General features: G+C 38.1%; 1 protein-coding gene across 1 annotated transcript; it reads right to left on the bottom strand.

Moving 5' to 3' along the window:
* Nucleotides 1–4,270: 4,270 nt before the first annotated feature.
* mettl14 (methyltransferase 14, N6-adenosine-methyltransferase non-catalytic subunit) lies at nucleotides 4,271–19,200 on the bottom strand. Its single transcript, XM_026171077.2, has 11 exons — nucleotides 18,966–19,200; nucleotides 18,491–18,579; nucleotides 18,064–18,151; nucleotides 16,698–16,775; nucleotides 11,538–11,625; nucleotides 11,372–11,462; nucleotides 10,217–10,358; nucleotides 9,663–9,755; nucleotides 5,324–5,440; nucleotides 4,951–5,161; nucleotides 4,271–4,797 (listed from the first exon to the last, which is right to left on the bottom strand). The coding sequence occupies exons 1-11, from the start codon at nucleotides 19,029–19,031 to the stop codon at nucleotides 4,490–4,492; spliced, it is 1,371 nt and encodes a 456-aa protein (XP_026026862.1). The 5' UTR covers nucleotides 19,032–19,200; the 3' UTR covers nucleotides 4,271–4,489.
* Between the last annotated feature and the right edge of the window lie 682 nt (nucleotides 19,201–19,882).

The raw sequence follows: 19,882 nt of genomic DNA, 5'->3' as shown, positions 1-19,882 counted from the left end.
TTACTTTTCATAATATTGACCTTTTATGATTGAGTCTTTGCTTTCTCCTGCAAAAGAGTGAAGACGAAGGGGTAACAAGACATCAGATGTTGTGCAGAGGAATGTCCTTTTTGAAAGTGAGATAGATCAAGCAAGAAAATGTTTGGGAGATTTAGGAAGGAGTTAATGTTAAGTAAATATTAAACTCATTCAAATAAAGACTAAACAAGGATTTTTGTAACATTTCTGTCTGCATCATTTCAGGGAAACAACACAGCTAACGATTGATTACATCTTAAATGCAATATAGACTTCCTGTTTCTATGCATACCGTACAATATTATACTGTATACTACGACTTACGGGTAATCCCACTAAATCAGGTTTTCCAACATTCTAGCAAGACAAGTTTAAATCCTCAGGGACTTTCCAACATTACACCTGCAGGTTTCGATGTTTGTTAACTGCTAAAAACTGTAAAAAATTATACACACAAAATGTAAAACTTCCGAACACCTGGGAAGCAGACAGATGTGTGTACAGATCACCCTTATTGAACTTATGCATAAGCTTCCTTATAAATTGTTTTTTCTAAGTTCCTATATATTAGGGAGTTATTTTCACATGAAAGCTAATGTTCTGCATTTATATTGTTTACATCAGCAAAACTCATTAGATGCCCATTAGACATCTTTTGCAGGGTTTATCATAACCTCTGGCCAAATGGCCTTGGGCAAGTTAAAAATACTAGCAAGTCAACAGGACAACAGCTATGTTTCCATCAAATACACTCATCAAGTTCATCTGTGACTTGGCTGAAGCAAAACTTGTTTCCTGAAAATGTGTTTTTTTTTTCTTTTCATTAATCTATTTGTAGCTTCAGCATTCCACATAAAATGAAATGTAGCAGGCCCCAAATATTAAGATAGTGGTATTGAAAACAAAACAGCAAGGTGACAGTGCTGGTATTAGGGCCAAATAGTGCACTTGCATTTGCAACCACAAACAGAAAGAGTCAACATGCTAAAAATGATCTTCACTATGAGTCTCTGACAATTTGCTTAAACAAAACACTTTGTTGACAATAATAGTATTAAATATCCTCACCCACATTGTTACCCAGTTTATGAATTTGACTACCATATAACTCAGTTATAACCACTGTTGATACAAGATGATTGCTTGGCTCTTACTTTTTAATTGGTAATAAATTGCTATTACCATTTAAGAAGACACTTGCCTGTCAGGATATAATAAAACTTATTGGGATGGCAATTCCCTTTTCCAGCAGGAATTAGAACTAGCCCAACACACCGACATTAATATCAAATAGTTTGTTGTCTATGATGTTTATGAGCTTGATTGACCAACCAACCAGTCCTTGGCTGAGCCCCACAGGAAATCTTTGAGCTGCTGTCAAGAGGAAGAGGAGAAATGTCGGACCCAACAATACAGGTAAATTCAAGGCTGCTATAAAAGCAACCAAGGCTTTGGTAACATTTGAGCAGTGCCACAAGCTGATCACATCCATGCTACTTTCTACTGATGCAGTAAATTGTGACAACCAATCACTGAGAATATAACTGACCACACCTTCATAATTATTTCTATATAGTAAACCTTTTTTTGATTGATTTAAAGATATACTCTGACAAACTGGATTTCTGGCTTTCATCAGTTATACGCCATAACCATCAAAATAATAATTTCAAAAAGAGCCTTAGCATGTTTAATTTTATATATAATGAATTTAAAATAAAAAAAGGCTATGAAGCAATAATTAGACTCTGACACAAAGGACAAGATCATGACTCAGTTCTACTGGCAAGCTCAAGTGAAGGTCACAACACACACCCAATAGATAACCATTTAGGAAAGAATATAACACACTTGCTTGTCTGATAAGAAAAAAGTCTGTCTCTGGTGAGTGGTTTAACCCTTACGTAGTCTGCATGTGAACACAAAAACAAAAAAACACTGGTGACCGCCACTGCAATCCCTCAGCCTCCTAGTAATTTGAAAATCCTCGATGACTTCCTTCTTGAGTTATCACATTCACAAAATTTCCAGAAAACATGACATCTGACCTTGAGGTTTTCAAAAGTATTTCAAATTATTCATAAATATTTATTTGCTTTTCCAGTTGCACAAAGTAACTTAAGCATTTCACATTGGTGTGTGAGGCTATTGCTAATGTCTCTGTTTGCAAGAAGGAAGCAAAACTGGTAAAGACCAAGATCGGTGGCTAAAATAAACTGCAGAGTTTGGTAGATCACTCTCATAATGGAGTGAAATTAGCCCTTGGCTATAATCTGGTATGTTTACATTCATGTAATTTTTTTTACATTTATGTTCATTAACATGCACTGTCCTAAATAAATAAATAAATAAATCATGTGGTTCATTCTTAACAACTTGGAACACAATACTTCTTACAGGAAAATATAATGAAAACACAAGAAATCTTGCCCCTTTCACAGCCATAAAGATTGGACACTTCAGCAGCTGGCTCTGTCTGATTACCCAATCACAGTCATGCTTGAAAGTTGATGTTAAATAAATCCTGCTAATGTGCACACAAACAGACCAGTGTTTGGCTCATGGCAACTCCAGGCCTCGAGGGCCAGTGTCCTGCGGGTTTTAGATGTGTCCTTGATCCAACAAAGCTGATTCAAATTGCTAAATTACCTCCTCAACATGTTTTGTAGTTCTCCAGAGGTCTGGTAATAAACTAGTCATTTGATTCAGGCGTGTTGACCCAGGGTGACATCTAAAACCTGCAGGACACCGGACCTCGAGGCCTGGAGTTGCCCACCCCTGGTTTAGCAGATACTCTGTGATGGTTTTTGTTTCGTTTTCCGTCTGACTTTAGCTTTATGTGCGTACATTAGCTAATTCATTCATTCTGAAAAGGATTTGAATGTAACATAATTTATTGTCATTTCACAAATGGTGGATTGAGCTACGACAATTTTAGGGCTTGGGGCAGGGGGACACCTGTCTGATGTGGTCATTAGTAAAGTATTACATCACTTTAAACTATTTGTTGATCAACTCCAGAGTAAAGTTGCTAAAGTTAAGTAAAGAAAAACTGGAAACAAAAATGCAAAAATAAAAGTCTATAATTTTAGTCTTTGTCAGTTTGGTTACATTTGTGAACACAGCCTGCTTGGTGAGTTGTCTACATGACTGTGAGTACGCCGCCTAAATACAGTGTTGTGATTGTTCTGTAATGCAGTCTTTGCTTCATAAATCTTGACCCTGGTAAATAACCCACATATAATAACAATTAAAAAGATTGTAACTGACACTGAAACTAATGAAAACTAAACTGAAGTGGACAAACTCATGGTTGAAACTAGCTGTAGTTAAAGTGCACTAAAATATCTCAGATTAAAAACTAATTACAAAACACATTTACCCTATAAATGTTGTTTCTAATGTCTCTGTAAAGCACTTTGAATCACCTTGTTGTTGAATTGTGCTATACAAATAAACTTGCCTTGCCTTGCCTGTAATGGTGCTCACAAACCGGATTGGTCAACTGAGTGTGAAGTTTCACAATGTGTATTATGTTCCTCATGTTGCAACAAATTCCTTAGAACTCCTTTGCTGACATTCTTTCCACATACTCGACAGCAGTAGAAGTGTGAATGCAACAGATAAGCAAATCAGTTAAAGTGCTCAGGACATGCATGCTGTGCTAAACCAAAAATAAAGTACTTGTGAAGCCTGATAGAGACACGGATCTAATTTTCACTGTATGAAAGAGCCGTTTGGTAGCAGCCATTATTTAAAATTAGCATACAAAATGTATGCTGTAGTGCTGCAGTGAGGCAGCAGCTTTTTTTTTTAGTATACTGCTGAAAGAATTGAGGGAAAACTCGACCGTCTCAATATAACAGGGTCATTTAAACTGATATCAGCTGAATCAGTCCAGTTACAAAGCATAAGCTGCTGTTATTCACTCTCACCTGCTTTGATGAAAATGGAAGTGACAGATAGATATCTGTGAAGTTTGACTTTGAAGTTCATATACTGTGACCGAGTCTTACATTTTTTTGAGAAGTGTACAATTGGATTATCGTGGCCCATACAATAATAATAATAATGATGATAATAATAATAATAATAAGGAAGTTTACTGTTATCCTATCTTTCATCAACAATAACTACTGTTTGTTTTAATTCCCACTTACTTTCAATAACCTGTCTAAATATGAAACCCTGATCATCTGTATGAGTACATATACATTCATCTCCAAATACAAAAATCAATATGCAAACAGAATTGGTGAAAATCTATTTTATTCAGGAAACTCCTATTCAATCTAACGTATATCCATGAAAAATATAAAGAAATCAAAATGATTAAAAAAGTAACCACACTGGCAAACTTCTCAACTTTTTCCATCTAAATCATTTACATACAAAAATGAGTTACGGATAAATCTTCAGACAAAACAAATGGAAGTTCCCACTATAGTGTGGATGGCATTAGTTCTTTACTCTACCGAGGTGGAAAGCCTCTATGTGGCCCTCCCCTACCCCTGAACCCTCCCCTGTCTCCACGGAAATTTGGTCGGTTTCTTTCTCGACCTCTGTCTCCCCCTCTTCCAGCATTTGGCCCACCACGCCCCCCTCTGGGTGGTCCGCCACCACGGTCTGACTTAAGTTTAACAGGGGGAGACTTGGGCCGGAGCCTCTCTATTTCTTCAGTGCAGCCAGACAGATGGCAGTTAGGTAAACCAAAATGTGCAGCGTAGGTTTCTGGGTTAAAGTTGGTGTTTGTCAAAGTAGGACCCACTGTCAGCCAGCCTAGAATGAGAGTGGAAAAAACGAAACAATATGTGTAATGACAAACAAGAACGAAAGACAGAGAAATTGAATTGAAAATAAGTAAATAAAATGTTGTTGTCAACTAATTTTAAGTCAACATATTTTCCAAAGAAAAGCACATATCCATCGTACCTGGTCTGATGGTAGAGTCTCTTCCAAACAGGTGCAACCTTCTGCGGCCCAAACAGAAGTGCTCAATGATGTGGAAGATCTCCACAGGCTTCTCTACATTTCCCATCTCAGGCTCTTCAGTGATGATCAAGTCAATGTCTACATTGGCATGGATGAAGTCTCCATCAGAACTCCTACGCACTGTTCCTTTGATTCCCATTAGGCAATGTTCCTGGAAGGATTGTGTTGTTTGTCATCATGCATCATACTATACAATTAATCCCACAATTTACATCAATAATATACCAAATGTGTGTGTGTGTGTGTGTGTGTGTGTGTGTGTGTGTGTGTGTGTGTGTGTGTGTGTGTGTGTGTGTGTGTGTGTACAAAATACCTTGGTCCTTTGGAATACTGCTTTTGGATCCAGTGCCTTGGTTTTTCCTGGGTTATTCTTGTTGGTCTTAATCCAGCAGATATCCTCACACCTCCTAAAGCCCCACTTCCTCAAACACTGAAAAAGAAGAAATAAACGGTAGGTATTATGACATCCCAATGTATTGTACAGACTGAACAAGCATTGCATTTAAAGCTGTTTAACTGAAAATAAATAAATAACCTTTACTGTAGGCTAGGTCAATGGGTAACTCGTATATAATGTAACTTCAACTGCAAATCGTTATCTATATATTTCTGGACTTCCTAAAGTTAGGCTCAGTTAATAATAATGGATTGCATTTATATAGCGCTTTTCAAGACCCTCAAAGCACTTTACAATTCCACTATTCATTCACAGACTGGTGGAGGCAAACCACAGTTGTAGCCACAGCTGCCCTGGGGCAGACTGACAGAAGCGAGGCTGCCATATCGCGCCATCGGCCCCTCTGGCCAACACCAGTAGGCGGTAGGTGAAGTGTCTTGCCCAAGGACACAACGACCAAGACTGTCCGAGCCGGAGCTCGAACCGCCAACCTTGCAATTACAAGACAAACTGCCAACTCTTGAGCCATGATCGCCCCTACCAAAGTTACCACAAACTAGCAGTCACACGAAAAAGACAAAAAAAGGAAACTGAAAGAAAAGAGAGCATGTGATCACTATTTAACCGGTGAGGATGAAACTTCGGCTACGTTCACACTGCAGGTCTTAATGCTCAATTCCGATTTTTTGATCGAATCTGATTTTTTTGACTGCTTGTTCACACTACAAATAAAATGTGACAGCGAACGCGCTCTAGTGTCAGGGCTCGCAAAATTTCAAAATCCCTGGTAGCCCTTCAGTCAGGGACTCTTCAGTTTTTTGTAGCCCAAAATAAATTTAAGCAGTCCGAATAAAAAAGAGAGCAATTTTTTTGATTGATGTTTTGTTTCCTGTTTTGTGTCCTTTACAATATTATACATTAAAGTATAATATTGTAACGGAAACAAAACATTAATCAAAAAATTGTTGAAACACAAATTACAACATTGTATAAAAATTACAATCATCAACTCAAATACTTGGTTCTAATTGAACAGAAATTTCTATCAACTTGTAAGAACTGTGTAGGACATGAATCAGTCTGTGTCAGATCCTGAATTTGAAATTTCCACTGAAGTCACGAGTAAGAGACAAGTGGAACCAAGATCTAGGCCATTTGCTTTTTGAAGTTTGCAAAGACTGCTAAATTGTGCCAGTGGTAGTTCACTCTTTGCAACATAGTACGCTGTTCTAAACAGATTTTTCAGGTTTATTTTTAGTATGTTATTTGCAATTGGTGTTTGTTCTGGGAAAGATATTGCAGACTGAGCAATAATGCATTTCTTGCATTTCTCATGGGTTCTAATGGGGGCCTTTCTTAAAATGACTGGTCCCAGTAACAAAGGCGCTTGTCGACTCAGAAATCGAGAAAAAACCAACAACACACCCGGCAGAACATTATGTTATTTACACGGGTGCACATAAGTGGTCCGCATGTGCGCATTCGCTGTCAAAATAAAAGACGCGCACCAGACAAGAAGTTGCAACGCGCGTTTGCGTCCATATAAAAAGCACTGTTTTTGTCCGCTAGAGTGGGATTTTCACGGCACATTCTGCACCACATCTCTGTGCGTTCATCATTTGTTTGAAGCCAGCTCACCTCCTGCAACCACTTTTCCGAGAATACGCGCTTCTTTTGTGGTTCGGACTCCTTCTGACATTTCTTTGGAGGTGGAGGAAAACCAAAGTAATTGCTTAAAGGAGCTTCTTCAACATCTTTAAGAGTTCTAAACAAATGTCTGTCCACCTCCAGAAAATCTTATGTATGCAAACGCGCGTTGCAACTTCTTATCTTGTGCGTGTTTTTTATTTTGACAGCGAATGCGCACCTGCACACCACTTATGTGCAGCCCTGGTTATATAGCTCGTCATATTGCAGCCACAGAAATTCTTTTGTCCATGAAACCATAAAGCTGCACTTTCTTTTTGCCTTATAGTCTCATTTGTCATAACTTTTCCGTTTTGTGGTAAGCTTTTCTTTGGCTGTCACTTCTTCACCCTGACCTGTCTTATTTGGCTCAGCAGAACTAAAATATATATCCTGCTGCTTTTACACACGCACTCACATAAGCTCAGCGATTCTCTGCGTGATCAACCTCTCACATGTTTAAGCTGCCGGAGATTTCACTTGTCATGTTTGCATAGTAAGCTAACGATTGATAAGACGATGTCAGAGAAATTGGTGCGCAAATGATCGTCACTCACCAATCAGTGCTGTCGCTCTCTATACACAGTTCGCGCGATTGCAAAGTGAAAGCAAAAAACAAGCGCAAATTCAAACGCGATTTCAATATGTCACATATTGACAGTGGCTCACCGATGCCAATGACATAATTACCCAGCTACATTTCCGAAAGAATGCAAAAGCATTGACATATATTTTTCCTTCCTACGATAGCCCGACGGGCAGGGCAGAGATAGATTTTGCTAGCCCGACTGGAAAAATCACTAGCCCGACGTCCCGGGGCTAGTGATTTTGCGAGCCCTGAGTGTGAACGCTCAAAGTGTCCCGCATGCACAAAAGAAGACGTCACACACAACGAGCTCTGTTTAGACCCAGATCAAACAGTATTGTTTGACTGATGGCCGTTAATATGAAGACTTGTTTCGGACTTTACGTTTCCCAATTTTGCTTTAAGTTATTTTGTTATTTACACATAATAATTGTCCTTATTGCTGTTTTAGAGGAGCGCTGCTTCAGAGGATAGTTGCAGATTTCTGTCAGAATCTGCAGATTATACAGTACAAATAAAATGTTCATGTTTCTCCAACGTTGTCTTCCAAACAGTTTCACTGGATGGCCAGCAAGCGTTTGCGATGTCTTCTTGGGAGCTGATAATTGGCGTCTGTCTTGTGTCAGTGACGTAAAAGACGGATTTAATGCGACATGACCATTCAAACAGCAGTCGCTTTCTAAAACATCAGATATGTATCGGACTCAGTACCACATACGAAAGTGACCCAGATCGGATTTGTGCCGTTCACACTGTCATACCATGATCGGATATGGGTCGCATAGGGTCAAAAAAGTCGGATTTGATGCGCTTTCGCCTGCAGTGTGAACGTAGCCTAAGAGGAATTTCCTCTTAACTTTGATACTATTCTGTGGCAATTTTATTTTTTTAGAAAGTGCAAATGTTGAGGTTCAAACATTCATTCCAAATCATTTTATGCTTATGTCAACGTGTGAACATATTTTTCTAAGGTCAGGACAGATCAGACTGTAAGTAATCTGTATTTAAAAACTGTAAAGCACATTTATGTCACAAGATTTATGTTGGTATGTGTTATATAATTTATTCTGAGTTTATTGGCAATCTACGATGTCCAGCGATAACTTTCTCGGTCTTTACACTGATGACAGGGAACTGTTCCTTAGATAGAGAACAGCTGGATTGCAATTTAACTGTTCGCCAAGATGGACATTTCTACAGATTAAAGAATTCTAGGAAGCGTTCTGTTATCAACTCAATGGATGAGGAAACGAAACTGAGTCATACAGATTAATAAAACCACAGGATAAGCTTGTTTTCTTTTTTCCAAATACAACATACCATTATAAAGCACCTTGAGGCAACTGTTGTTATGATTTGGTGCTGTACATATACAATTGAATTGAATTGAATTAAATTAAATTCCTTCTCTCTTTCTTCCTGTACCTATCCTTCTAGATGGGAAAACCAACAGACCTCCCCTCATCTCTTGATTAACTCAGATTTTCCCTAAACCTGCTTTCTAGAACAGGGTCATGATATCAATAAATTTTCATTTCTCCAACTGTCCAAGAAAAATAACATCGACATAAACATTTTTAAGTTCAAAGCAAAAGTAGATATATTCTCCCCTAAAACTCATAAGTCAGACTTAGATTAATGTATCTCTATAAAATTATTACATAACCTAATTAATTAAAATTCACTTTCCTGATGTCTAACTCGGGGATAAGAAGCATGCTGAATTAGGTTCTGAGCAACTGAAAATATGTCAATCCTTAATATGGCAAACTGGGAACCAGTAAATCAAATTATTATCTACTAAATTCTGGACAATTGTGGATTTTTTTGGTAGTAGGGTGTGTATTTTTTTTTTGTTGTTTAGCCATAACATTAAAACCACTAACAGGTAAAGTGTCTAAAATTGATCAACCTGTTACAATGAGAAATTTTGGCTCACTCCAGGACTGAATGCTTTTTTTAATGAATAAAAAATTGCGTTACCATCCTGCCCAGGTCCAGTCCTTCACCAGAGCCACACCAGAGAAAGACAAAGGAACGTAGAGCAGATATCTCTTCTATCTCCAGTCTCATGAGCTATAATAGGAGAGTGAAGGGAATGGAAAGAGGAATAAGCGTAAATGAGAAGAACACTCCATGCTGAGTAAGTAACTACTACTTACTTAACTCTTCTTTTCTAGCTCATAGGCTACCTTTGCATTAAAAAAAACCTGCAGGAGATAAAGCCATTCCTTTTTTTCAGTCCTGTCTGGCAGCTTTTGCAATCAGAATTATGACACATTTTAACAGACTTTCACATCAGCAGATAAACAGTGCCATTTGGGATGCTGGCTGTTTTACAGGTCCAAACTGTTTGCTGTCCTTGGAGTCATGTTTCAAACCAACCCCTACCTCACCTTCACACATAAGATAATAACTTCTGTAGCTTATTTATTTTAGTTTTGTAGTGTTTTTTAAAAACAGTAAGAGTTTTCAGTATTTAATTACATGCTAGTCTAAACCAGTAAATGCAAACCAGTCAGAAATAGTATACATACATCATCCCAGGTCCAGAAGCGTTCAGTGTGGCTTATGCCTGATTCTCTGTAGTATTCCTCTAGAGGAGGTTCAAGCAAAATCACATCGAATTTGCACTTCAAATCCTTCAGGTCAAAGTGCTCTGGGTCTGCCTGGAGGTACCTAAACACACAGACAAACGTACCGAACTTGAAATGGTCAGTGACTACTTTACAGTGCATCTGGAACGTATTCACGGTGCTTCGCTTGTTCCATATCTTATTACACACTTTTTACAGCTTTTTCCAAAATTGATTACATTTATTTTTACCTCAAATTCAACAAACAATAAGCCAGTGTCAAAGTAAAGAAAAAAAAGTTTATTTGAAACTCTTGCAAAGTTAATAAAAATGTAAAACAAACAAACAAAAATATAACATGCATATAAGTATATACAGCCTTCACTTAATACTTTGTTAAAACCCGCTTGGCAGCATTTACAGCCTCCAAGTAGGTTTTATTTTATGTATGAAGCTACAAGCTTGGTACATCTCTTTTTGGGCAATTTCTCCCATTTGCTTTCATAGAACTTCTCTCAGGTTGACGTGCGACCAACCTATGAAACGTCCTAGTGGTTCCAAACTTCGATGGAGGCCATTGTGCTCATCGTGATCTTCAACCCTGCAGAAATGTTTATGTACCCTTCACCAGATCCTGTCTCAGATGTCTACAGACAATTTCTTGGACTTCATGGCTTGGTTTGTGCTCTGACATGACCTATCAACTATGGGACCTTATATAGACAGGTGTGCCTTTCCAAAGCATGTTCCATCAACTGAATTTAGAAAAAGTGGACTCCAACCTTGTTGTAGAAACATTTGTAAGATAATCAGTGAAAAGAAGATGCACCGGAGCTCAAATTTGAATGTGTTAGCAAAGGCTGTAAATACTTCTGTAGATGTTATATTTTTGTTGTATTTTATTTTACTATATACATAAGAAAAACTTTTAAAAAATCAAATCAAATTAAGGGATTTTGGGGTGAAAAATTAATTTTATCCCTTTTAAAATAAGGCTGTAACATGACAAAAGGCGGAATAAGTAAAGTGCTGTGAACACATTCCAGATGGACTGTAATTCAAGCATAAATTAATTGCACTCATAATCAGATAAACATTAGTATTCATTTAGCATACATGGGAGGGGTGTTGGTAGTGGCGATGAGTTCGTCCTTCAGTCTGATCAACTCTCGAAGTTTAGGGTATTCTTCAAATCGGTCGGCCAAGCCTTTACAACAGGCGACACAGAGGTCAGACTCACATACATGAATATGAAACAATCAAATAGCAAGCACACACTTACCAACATCTCTGATGAAGTTCTGTGGCCTATGCCCAGTGTCCACAAAATGCTGGCAGTAGTCATTGTGAGGATTCAATGACTGGGTACCCTGAGAATGAAAGAAAATTGCCATATAAAGACAAACCACATGTGAACCTGTGTTTTATCATACCTTTAATATGTGCCATTTTAAAATATTTAATTTTTTTTTATAGCACATATTTTTCTTCATCCTGATTGGATGTAGATCATTGACAATCTTGTGCGTTTTGCACTGTCAAAGGCCCCTGAGGTAGCAATCAAAAGGCAGAAGATGATGCTAACCATTGCACAAAAAGTTGGACTTCTGGACATGCTGAAGGAAGGCAGAAATTACCGTATTTTTCGGACCACAAGGCACACCGGATTATAAGATACATTAAGCAAAACAAAACAGTCAGATAAGTCAAACTTTACTCAACTCATTCTTCTTGCTTCCTCTACTTCCGTACCATTGATTCATTAATGTTGACTTCTCTCGCAGCTGCTCTATTCCCATGTTCTGGACCCTGAACATGAACCCCTGAAAACAGGGTTTGATCTTTGGTTTCATTCTATAATACTGGACTTATTTTTCTATGAAGGTTTGAACTTTGAGAGTGTTTAAACAAGAGAGAAAAGTGTGAAAAGTTCACGCCTGTCTGAGAAAAGTGTATAAAGCCTTAAAACATCTATAATAATTGTAAATAATAATTGTAAATAATAAAGCTGACTACTTTGCGGATTTCACTTATTGTGGGTTATTTTTAGAATGTAACTCCCGTGATAAACGAGGGACCACTGTATTACAAAAATATAAAATTTATGGAATGTGATAAAATGTGGAATCATATGTAAATATCAACACTTCACCGAGTTCTTTTGATTCCTCAGAGTCATCCAATGGAAGACAAAACACTGCTCAGTAGACCATTTAACACTTTATTACTTCTAGAAGGGAGATGCGTCCTGCATGACACGCTGCCGCGGATCTCAAAATGGCGGTGTGCTCCTAACAGTTTTATTACAGAAGCTCTCTCATTCTAGTCTAAACAACAGTGTCTCAGTAACTTTCCACTAGAGATGGTGCTCTCTTATCTGCATTTTCCCAGGCAAGCATGAGCGGGAGTCTGCAGCTTTCCACTCCCCAAGGACACATGGTCTAATGCCTTTATTTTTCAGGGCTGTGTCCACTTAATACTACACTATATAACTTTATAACACTTATTAATAAAAAAAGCATAGCAGTATTGAGGCACTGCAAATTATTTAATTCCAACACATATTAGGAACAAACTGTGAAAACATGAATAATCCTGTTCATATATCCCTTGCTTTCCAGAGCTGATTTTTGTTTGTAACAGTGAGACTACTCACTGATTTTATTACACTCTTAAATCCTACTACTTATTCCTGCGTCTTTTGTGATAGTCGACGTAATCATGACTAGTCGACTAATTGTGGCAGCCCTAATTTAAATATAAGAGTACTTAAACAGCATAAATGTTTACAGTGCAAGTAGTATAGTGTTACAATAGAAACTGGCACTGAATGAATAATTTAATTAGTTAGAAAACATTCCACAGACTATCCTCAGTCCAAGTCATATGCTCATGCTGGCAAACAAAACTGACACTTCTGGTTTGGCAACACCTGCCAGAATAAAACTTGTTTATCTTACATATGCTTGGCTGCTGATTACTTAAGAAGCAACTAAAAATGATAGCGTTATAATTCTTCCTTCACTACTTGTTTTTTTCCCTTCTCTTTCAAGTTAACCCGTTGTCACATTGGTTGCACTAAATCTTCTGGGTAAAATCTAGGTTAGCATCACCAAAGCAATTTGAAATGAAAAAAAAATCAGTGCCTTTAAATTTAAAAATCTTTTACATATCATGTTACACAGGGCTCACAAAATGGCTAGCCCGACATCCCGGGACTAGCGATTTTTCCAGTCGGGCTAGCAAAAATCTATCTCTGCCCCGCCCGTTGGGCTATCGTAGGAAGGAAAAATATATGTCAATGCTTTTGCATTCTTTCGGAAATGTAGCTGGGTAAATTTTAGTTGGGTATATATTTTATAGTTCTGTATATTTTAGTTCTGCTGAGCCAAATAAGACAGGTCAGGGTGAAGAAGTGACAGCCAAAGAAAAGTTATGACAAATCAGACTACGAGGCAAAAAGAAATTGCAGCTTTATAGTTTCATGGACAAAAGAATTTCTGTGGCTGCAATATGACGAGCTATAAGTGGTCTGCAGGTGCGCATTCGCTGTCAAAATAAAAAACGCGCACAAGATAAGAAGTTGCAACGCGCGTTTGCATACATAAGATTTTCTGGAGGTGGACAGACATTTGTTTAGAACTCTTAAAGATGTCGAAGAAGCTCCTTTAAGCAATTACTTTGGTTTTCCTCCACCTCCAAAGAAATGTCAGAAGGAGTCCAAACCACAAAAGAAGAACGTATTCTCGGAAAAGTGGTTGCAGGAGGTGAGCTGGCTTCAAACAAATGATGAACGCACAGAGATGTGGTGCAGAATGTGCCGTGAAAATCCCACTCTAGCGGACAAAAACAGTGCTTTTTATATGGACGCAAACGCGCGTTGCAACTTCTTGTCTGGTGCGCGTCTTTTATTTTGACAGCGAATGCGCACATGCGGACCACTTATGTGCACCCGTGTAAATAACATAATGTTCTGCCGGGTGTGTTGTTGGTTTTCTCTCAATTTCTGAGTCGACAAGCGCCTTTGTTACTGGGACCAGTCATTTTAAGAAAGGCCCCCATTAGAACCCATGAGAAATGCAAGAAATGCATTATTGCTCAGTCTGCAATATCTTTCCCAGAACAAACACCAATTGCAAATAACATACTAAAAATAAACCTGAAAAATCTGTTTAGAACAGCGTACTATGTTGCAAAGAGTGAACTACCACTGGCACAATTTAGCAGTCTTTGCAAACTTCAAAAAGCAAATGGCCTCGATCTTGGTTCCACTTGTCTCTTACTCGTGACTTCAGTGGAAATTTCAAATTCAGGATCTGACACAGACTGATTCATGTCCTACAGTTCTTACAAGTTGATAGAAATTTCTGTTCAATTAGAACCAAGTATTTGAGTTGATGATTGTAATTTTTATACAATGTTGTAATTTGTGTTTCAACAATTTTTTGATTAATGTTTTGTTTCCTTTACAATATTATACATTAAAGTATAATATTGTAAAGGACACAAAACAGGAAACAAAACATCAATCAAAAAAATTGCTCTCTTTTTTATTTGGACTGCTTAAATTTATTTTGGGGTACCAAAAACTGAAGAGTCCCTGACTGAAGGGCTACCAGGGATTTTTAAATTTTGCGAGCCCTGTTACAGCACAGTGAAGTTTCCTGTTAGAAGCATGGCAGTGGCAGCTTGACAGTCATTTCAATTAGTTTTCTAGATTATTACATTTATTGTTTTTATGTTCAGTCTCAACTGTTACGAAGATGATGTGCAGTTAATAAGTGCAATAAATATTTATATTGGAAAAGAAAATCGTGAGAGAATCGTGATCTCAATTCTAAGCAAAAAAAATTGTGATTCTCATTTTATACAAAATCGTGCAGCACTAGTAAAAACTATAACTTTAATCTCAGCTAAACCGATTTACTCAGGAATAAATAAAACACTGAAAAAAACGAACAATAAAATTTTTAAGTTATCTAAGTGACTTATATATGATGTTTAACCTGAGTAGCAAAAGACAGCGGGGGGTTGAAAACGATTTGCCGGGAGTTTGCTGTTCTCGTCGGCTCTAGTGAGCTTTGAACCCCAGCTAGCTATCAAGCTGGTGGATAACAGACGTCTCCAAAAACGTCAGAGCGCTTTTGCAAATATGTGATGTCTTGATAAACCAAGCAGATATTTGAAGTTTGCACAGCTACATTCTTGCCTGAAAATAAGTTAAAAGTTTATTTTGTGACACAGAAAGAGTAATAATAGTAATATTAAAACTAATTAGCTGCTGCCATTGATGGAACTGGCTGGGCTGCGCTATGAATCCTGGGATAGGCTGGGCCACGAAGGATACACCCAACCCATCCTTCAAATCTGGGGAAATGAAGGACACATTTATCGGCCGCAGTTGCAGAAGTCATCGAATTTGGACAGCCTTCGTCGCATTGCTGTAACGTAACTGGCCTACAAATGCGGCCTCCAAAGGATGCAGCCTCTGAATTTGGACACAGCTATGATACCAGACACTGCTTCTTCTTCTTCTTCTTCGGGGTTTAACGGCAGCTGGCATCCTTGTACATGCAGTGCTGCCATCTTCTGTTTCAGTCCGTTATTACACTCTTAAATCCTATTACTTATTCCTGTGTCTTTTGGGATCTTACAAAGCTTCAAATGATGTGTCGACTATTAAATTAGTCGTCGACGATTTTGCTAGCCGTCATAATCGTGACTTGTCGACTAATCGTGGCAGCCCTATTGTGCAATAAGGTCAGATGCACTCCCTGGAAAAAGGTACACCCTTTTTTCTTGTGAAAATGCGACAAAATGTCATTGCTTGGAAGGAAGAAAAAAAAACAGACATACGGGCAAGTTTGGCATTTGATGTCAAGGAAAATAATACACTTTGTAAACCATGTGGAACAACTCTCACTGGTAAAAACACAACAAACTTTAACACTTTATATTTTAGTCAACTGAATCAACTTTCAATTCAGTCTACTAGAATTTTGTGATATTTGGTCAACTACAACTAGACCAAAACCAAATCCAAAATTTGCTGTCAAAATTAATAAGATGCCACACTGATACATTTAATCACCTCTGTGATGGCTCTGCTCAGGATATGTGTGTGTGTGTGTGTGTGTGTGTGTGTGTGTGTGTGTGTGTGTGTGTGTGTGTGTGTGTGTGTGTGTGTGTGTGTGTGTGTGTGTGTGTGTGTGTGTGTGTGTGTGTAAAATGCCCCAAAAAAGACAAATGTAGACAGAGAGCAGTGACTGAGACATCCTGCTGTGTTTTCACATCTGCTGAGTAATCTGTATCTCTAGGAAAGTCAAATTATAGTCCATTCAAAAATTTTCTTTTGCTTAAAGTTGCTGGATACTTTGTGTGGAAACAGGTTTTGCAAGTCCATACAAAAGTGACTGTGAATGCGAAGAAAGAATTTCCCAACCTTAAGAAAAGTACTTGAGTCCTTGTACACCTCTTCATATGGGTTGGTTTCATCTGGTTGCTGCACTTCCAGCTCATCCTAAAACACAAACAGGCCCACATATGCATGTGTGTACAAATGACCAATCAGGTTTACAATTATGACTATGACTAAGACATAGATTATGACTATGTTTAGCAGACGAATGCAGCTGAATGTAATTGCAAAATAAAGCAAGAGAACGGTTAACTATATCGTCAACTATAACAAATACCACCACTGTTTAATATGAAGAAAAAAACTAAGACACAAACGTACAAAAAACATTAAATCAGTTAGATGTTAATCAAAGAGTGAGATGGGACATTGTCAGCCTGCTAAATCTGTCCACATTTTCATATATTTGTTCTAATACATCTGAATCGATGCATTTCGCACTATAATAAAATACAACCCTAATTCCAAAAAAGTTGGGGCACTTTGGGAAATGTAAATAAAAGCAGAATGCAATGATTTGCAAATCTTATAACCCATGTTTTATTTACTGCAGAAACTGAGAAAATGAAATGTACCATTTTAAGAAAAAAAAAATTGCTCATTATGAATTTGATGGCAATAACACTTCCCAAAACCGCTGGAACAAGGCCATGTTTACAGACTTTGGGGCTGGAGCCTATCCCAGCTATCATATTTCGACGGCTCATTGCTGGGCCGACCATTTTGTTTAAATAAAATAGCAAAATGTCTCAATTTAAATATTTTACATGTTTTCTGTATTCTATTCGGTTCTATTGATTTGATTAATTAACATGCAAACTTCTCTGAAATTGTGATTGTAAATCTATACTTCACCTTACAATTCATTAACTTCAGTTATAATCTGTTAAAACCTTTAATGGGTTGTAGTTTTAATAATACTTGAAAGTATTAAATGGAAAAATGAACTAATACTTCCACCTTTTTCATAAGTCATTTGTATTTACGTCATTATAGTCACGCAAAAGAGCAAAGTCAAACTCTGGCTCAAAGACAACATTTACCAGACAAGATTTTAGTAGATTAGTTTTGTCCTCCAATCCAGACCTTTACAAGCCTTTGTGTCCAAGTCACACCACATTTCAAGGCACTCATGTATAGACGCTTGTAGAATAAGAGCCTTTATGTCAACACTAATGATGTCAGTGATAACTTTAACTATATTGTAAGATAGACACTTTTGAACATAGCTTTGCTGTAGGCTACACCACTTTATCACACATTACTTACTACTGCCTATGGCACAATGTTACAATACTTAACTCCTCCTAACACATTCAGGCTTTTTAATTATGTTTTATTTATATAATACCAAATCTCATAAACTCAACATTTATGTGGTTACACTCACCTTTTGCTCTTCCACATCCTCTTCTGTGTCCTCTCCTTCAGTCTGTGCTTTCCTTTTAGAAGAAGGGGCTGTGCTGTCATATGAAGCCCTGCAACAACAAATACACCTCAATATTTCAACATTTCCTAAGTCCCAAAGGAAGCATTTGGTACTGAACAAATGACACCACAGAGCGCACAAGATGGAAAAAAAAAAAGAATGTGCATGCAGTAAACCCAAAGAGAAAAATGCTTCTGAGCATTTCTGCAGTTTAGTAAACGGACTGGGACTCGTAATGGTTCAGGGCAACTTGGGGGTTCAGTATGTTGCTTAATGATGCTTCAACATGTGGCGTTGAGGAATGATCCGCCGACCTTCTGATGGGTGGATGCTCCTCTCTACCGCCTGAGCCACAGCCACCATCAACAGTACCAACACTACAGCTTACCTGCATGTTTCTCTAGTCTCCTCGATCTCTTTTAGTTCGTCTTTACTGTGTAGGACTGCTCCGATGCTGTCTGCGCTTTCAGCTCCCAGCTGTGGTAACGACAGAACAAGTAAATGTAAAGGCCCTCCTGCTTGTGTTGTGCCAACTATGAGGAAACATTTTCTTAATAAAACACCCCTTGGTGTTTTGTACTGCTGGTACATTACTCCATATCGTTATGGATAATTGTAATGGGTCCTCAATGCGCTCAAATCTTTTATTTACACGTACATTGAGTCTGCTCCTCTCGAGGGCGACCACTGTGAATGTTTGAAAGGGATAGGCAAGTTATCGGCACCCATGCATCGATGTGTTGGACGGAAACTATATGAAAACCCACTTTGCATATAACACGCTTAGCTCCACGTTATTAATACAAATCCGTTAGGTTTGTAGATACATTGAGAGGCAGCTTGGGGGCTCGTTGTGTACTTGCCTGTTGAGCTAACAGCTGCCGCCTAAGTTTTTGTCTCTCGCGTATCTCTTGAAGACGACTGTTCATTGCGTCTCATATACTGTGTTCTGACAAACTATTAAGTCCCCTTGGCCGCTGGTGTAGATAAAATATTTTCATATAACACTTATAGCTATCTGTAACAACAGCTAGCAACCGGCTAATGCAGGTTAACCGCTAAAAAAAAAAGGAAAAGTCGATAGATGCAATTGATTTCTACACCCGCACGCTCAGGCTCAATTTATTGCCCTTCCGCCGGTGGAGTTTGTTCAAAATGAGAGTCAAAGGCACATGTGTATTTGAATTTTGTTATAGCTCGTATACAGTTATGCCTAACTGTATGGGTTAAATCATCAAAGTATGAACAATATTTGGGTCTTAAGAATAGAGCGATTTACCACCTGTCTCGGCCATTGCCGGTGTACGCCGGTATTAAATAAAGAGTGAATGCCTTTGTGATTGAACGGACGCAGCGTGATGATGTCACAATCGCTGACGTCTCATGAGTCGTCTTCCAATCAGAGACGGTTAGTTCTTCTCGCTCTTCAAGCAGCAGCGTACAGATCCCACGAGTGTTCCCGACTAATAATTTAAACACCAATCACAACAGAGAGCGCTCACGTTACCCCAAGACGTACCAACCACTGACATGTAATGTTTTAGCAATTCCAGCTCACCTCACTAGTGATGGGATTTCCGGCTCTTTTTAGAGACCCGGCTCTTTCGGTTCGGCTCACTAAAAAGAGCCGGCTCTTTCGGCTCCGAACCGACTCTTCAGGTTGTTTTGTTGCTTTAATTAATTTATTATTAACAATAATATAAAATTATGCACAAAAGGAATTACTAACGTAAAAACAAGTGGTTTTATTTATATATGTTTATATATAAATATATGCGGT

The sequence above is a fragment of the Astatotilapia calliptera genome, chromosome 6 (assembly GCF_964374335.1).
Source record: "Astatotilapia calliptera chromosome 6, fAstCal68.1, whole genome shotgun sequence".
NCBI lineage: Eukaryota > Metazoa > Chordata > Actinopteri > Cichliformes > Cichlidae > Astatotilapia > Astatotilapia calliptera.
The sequence above is the reverse complement of the archived record's forward strand: the minus strand, read 5'-3'. Positions and strand labels throughout refer to the sequence as shown.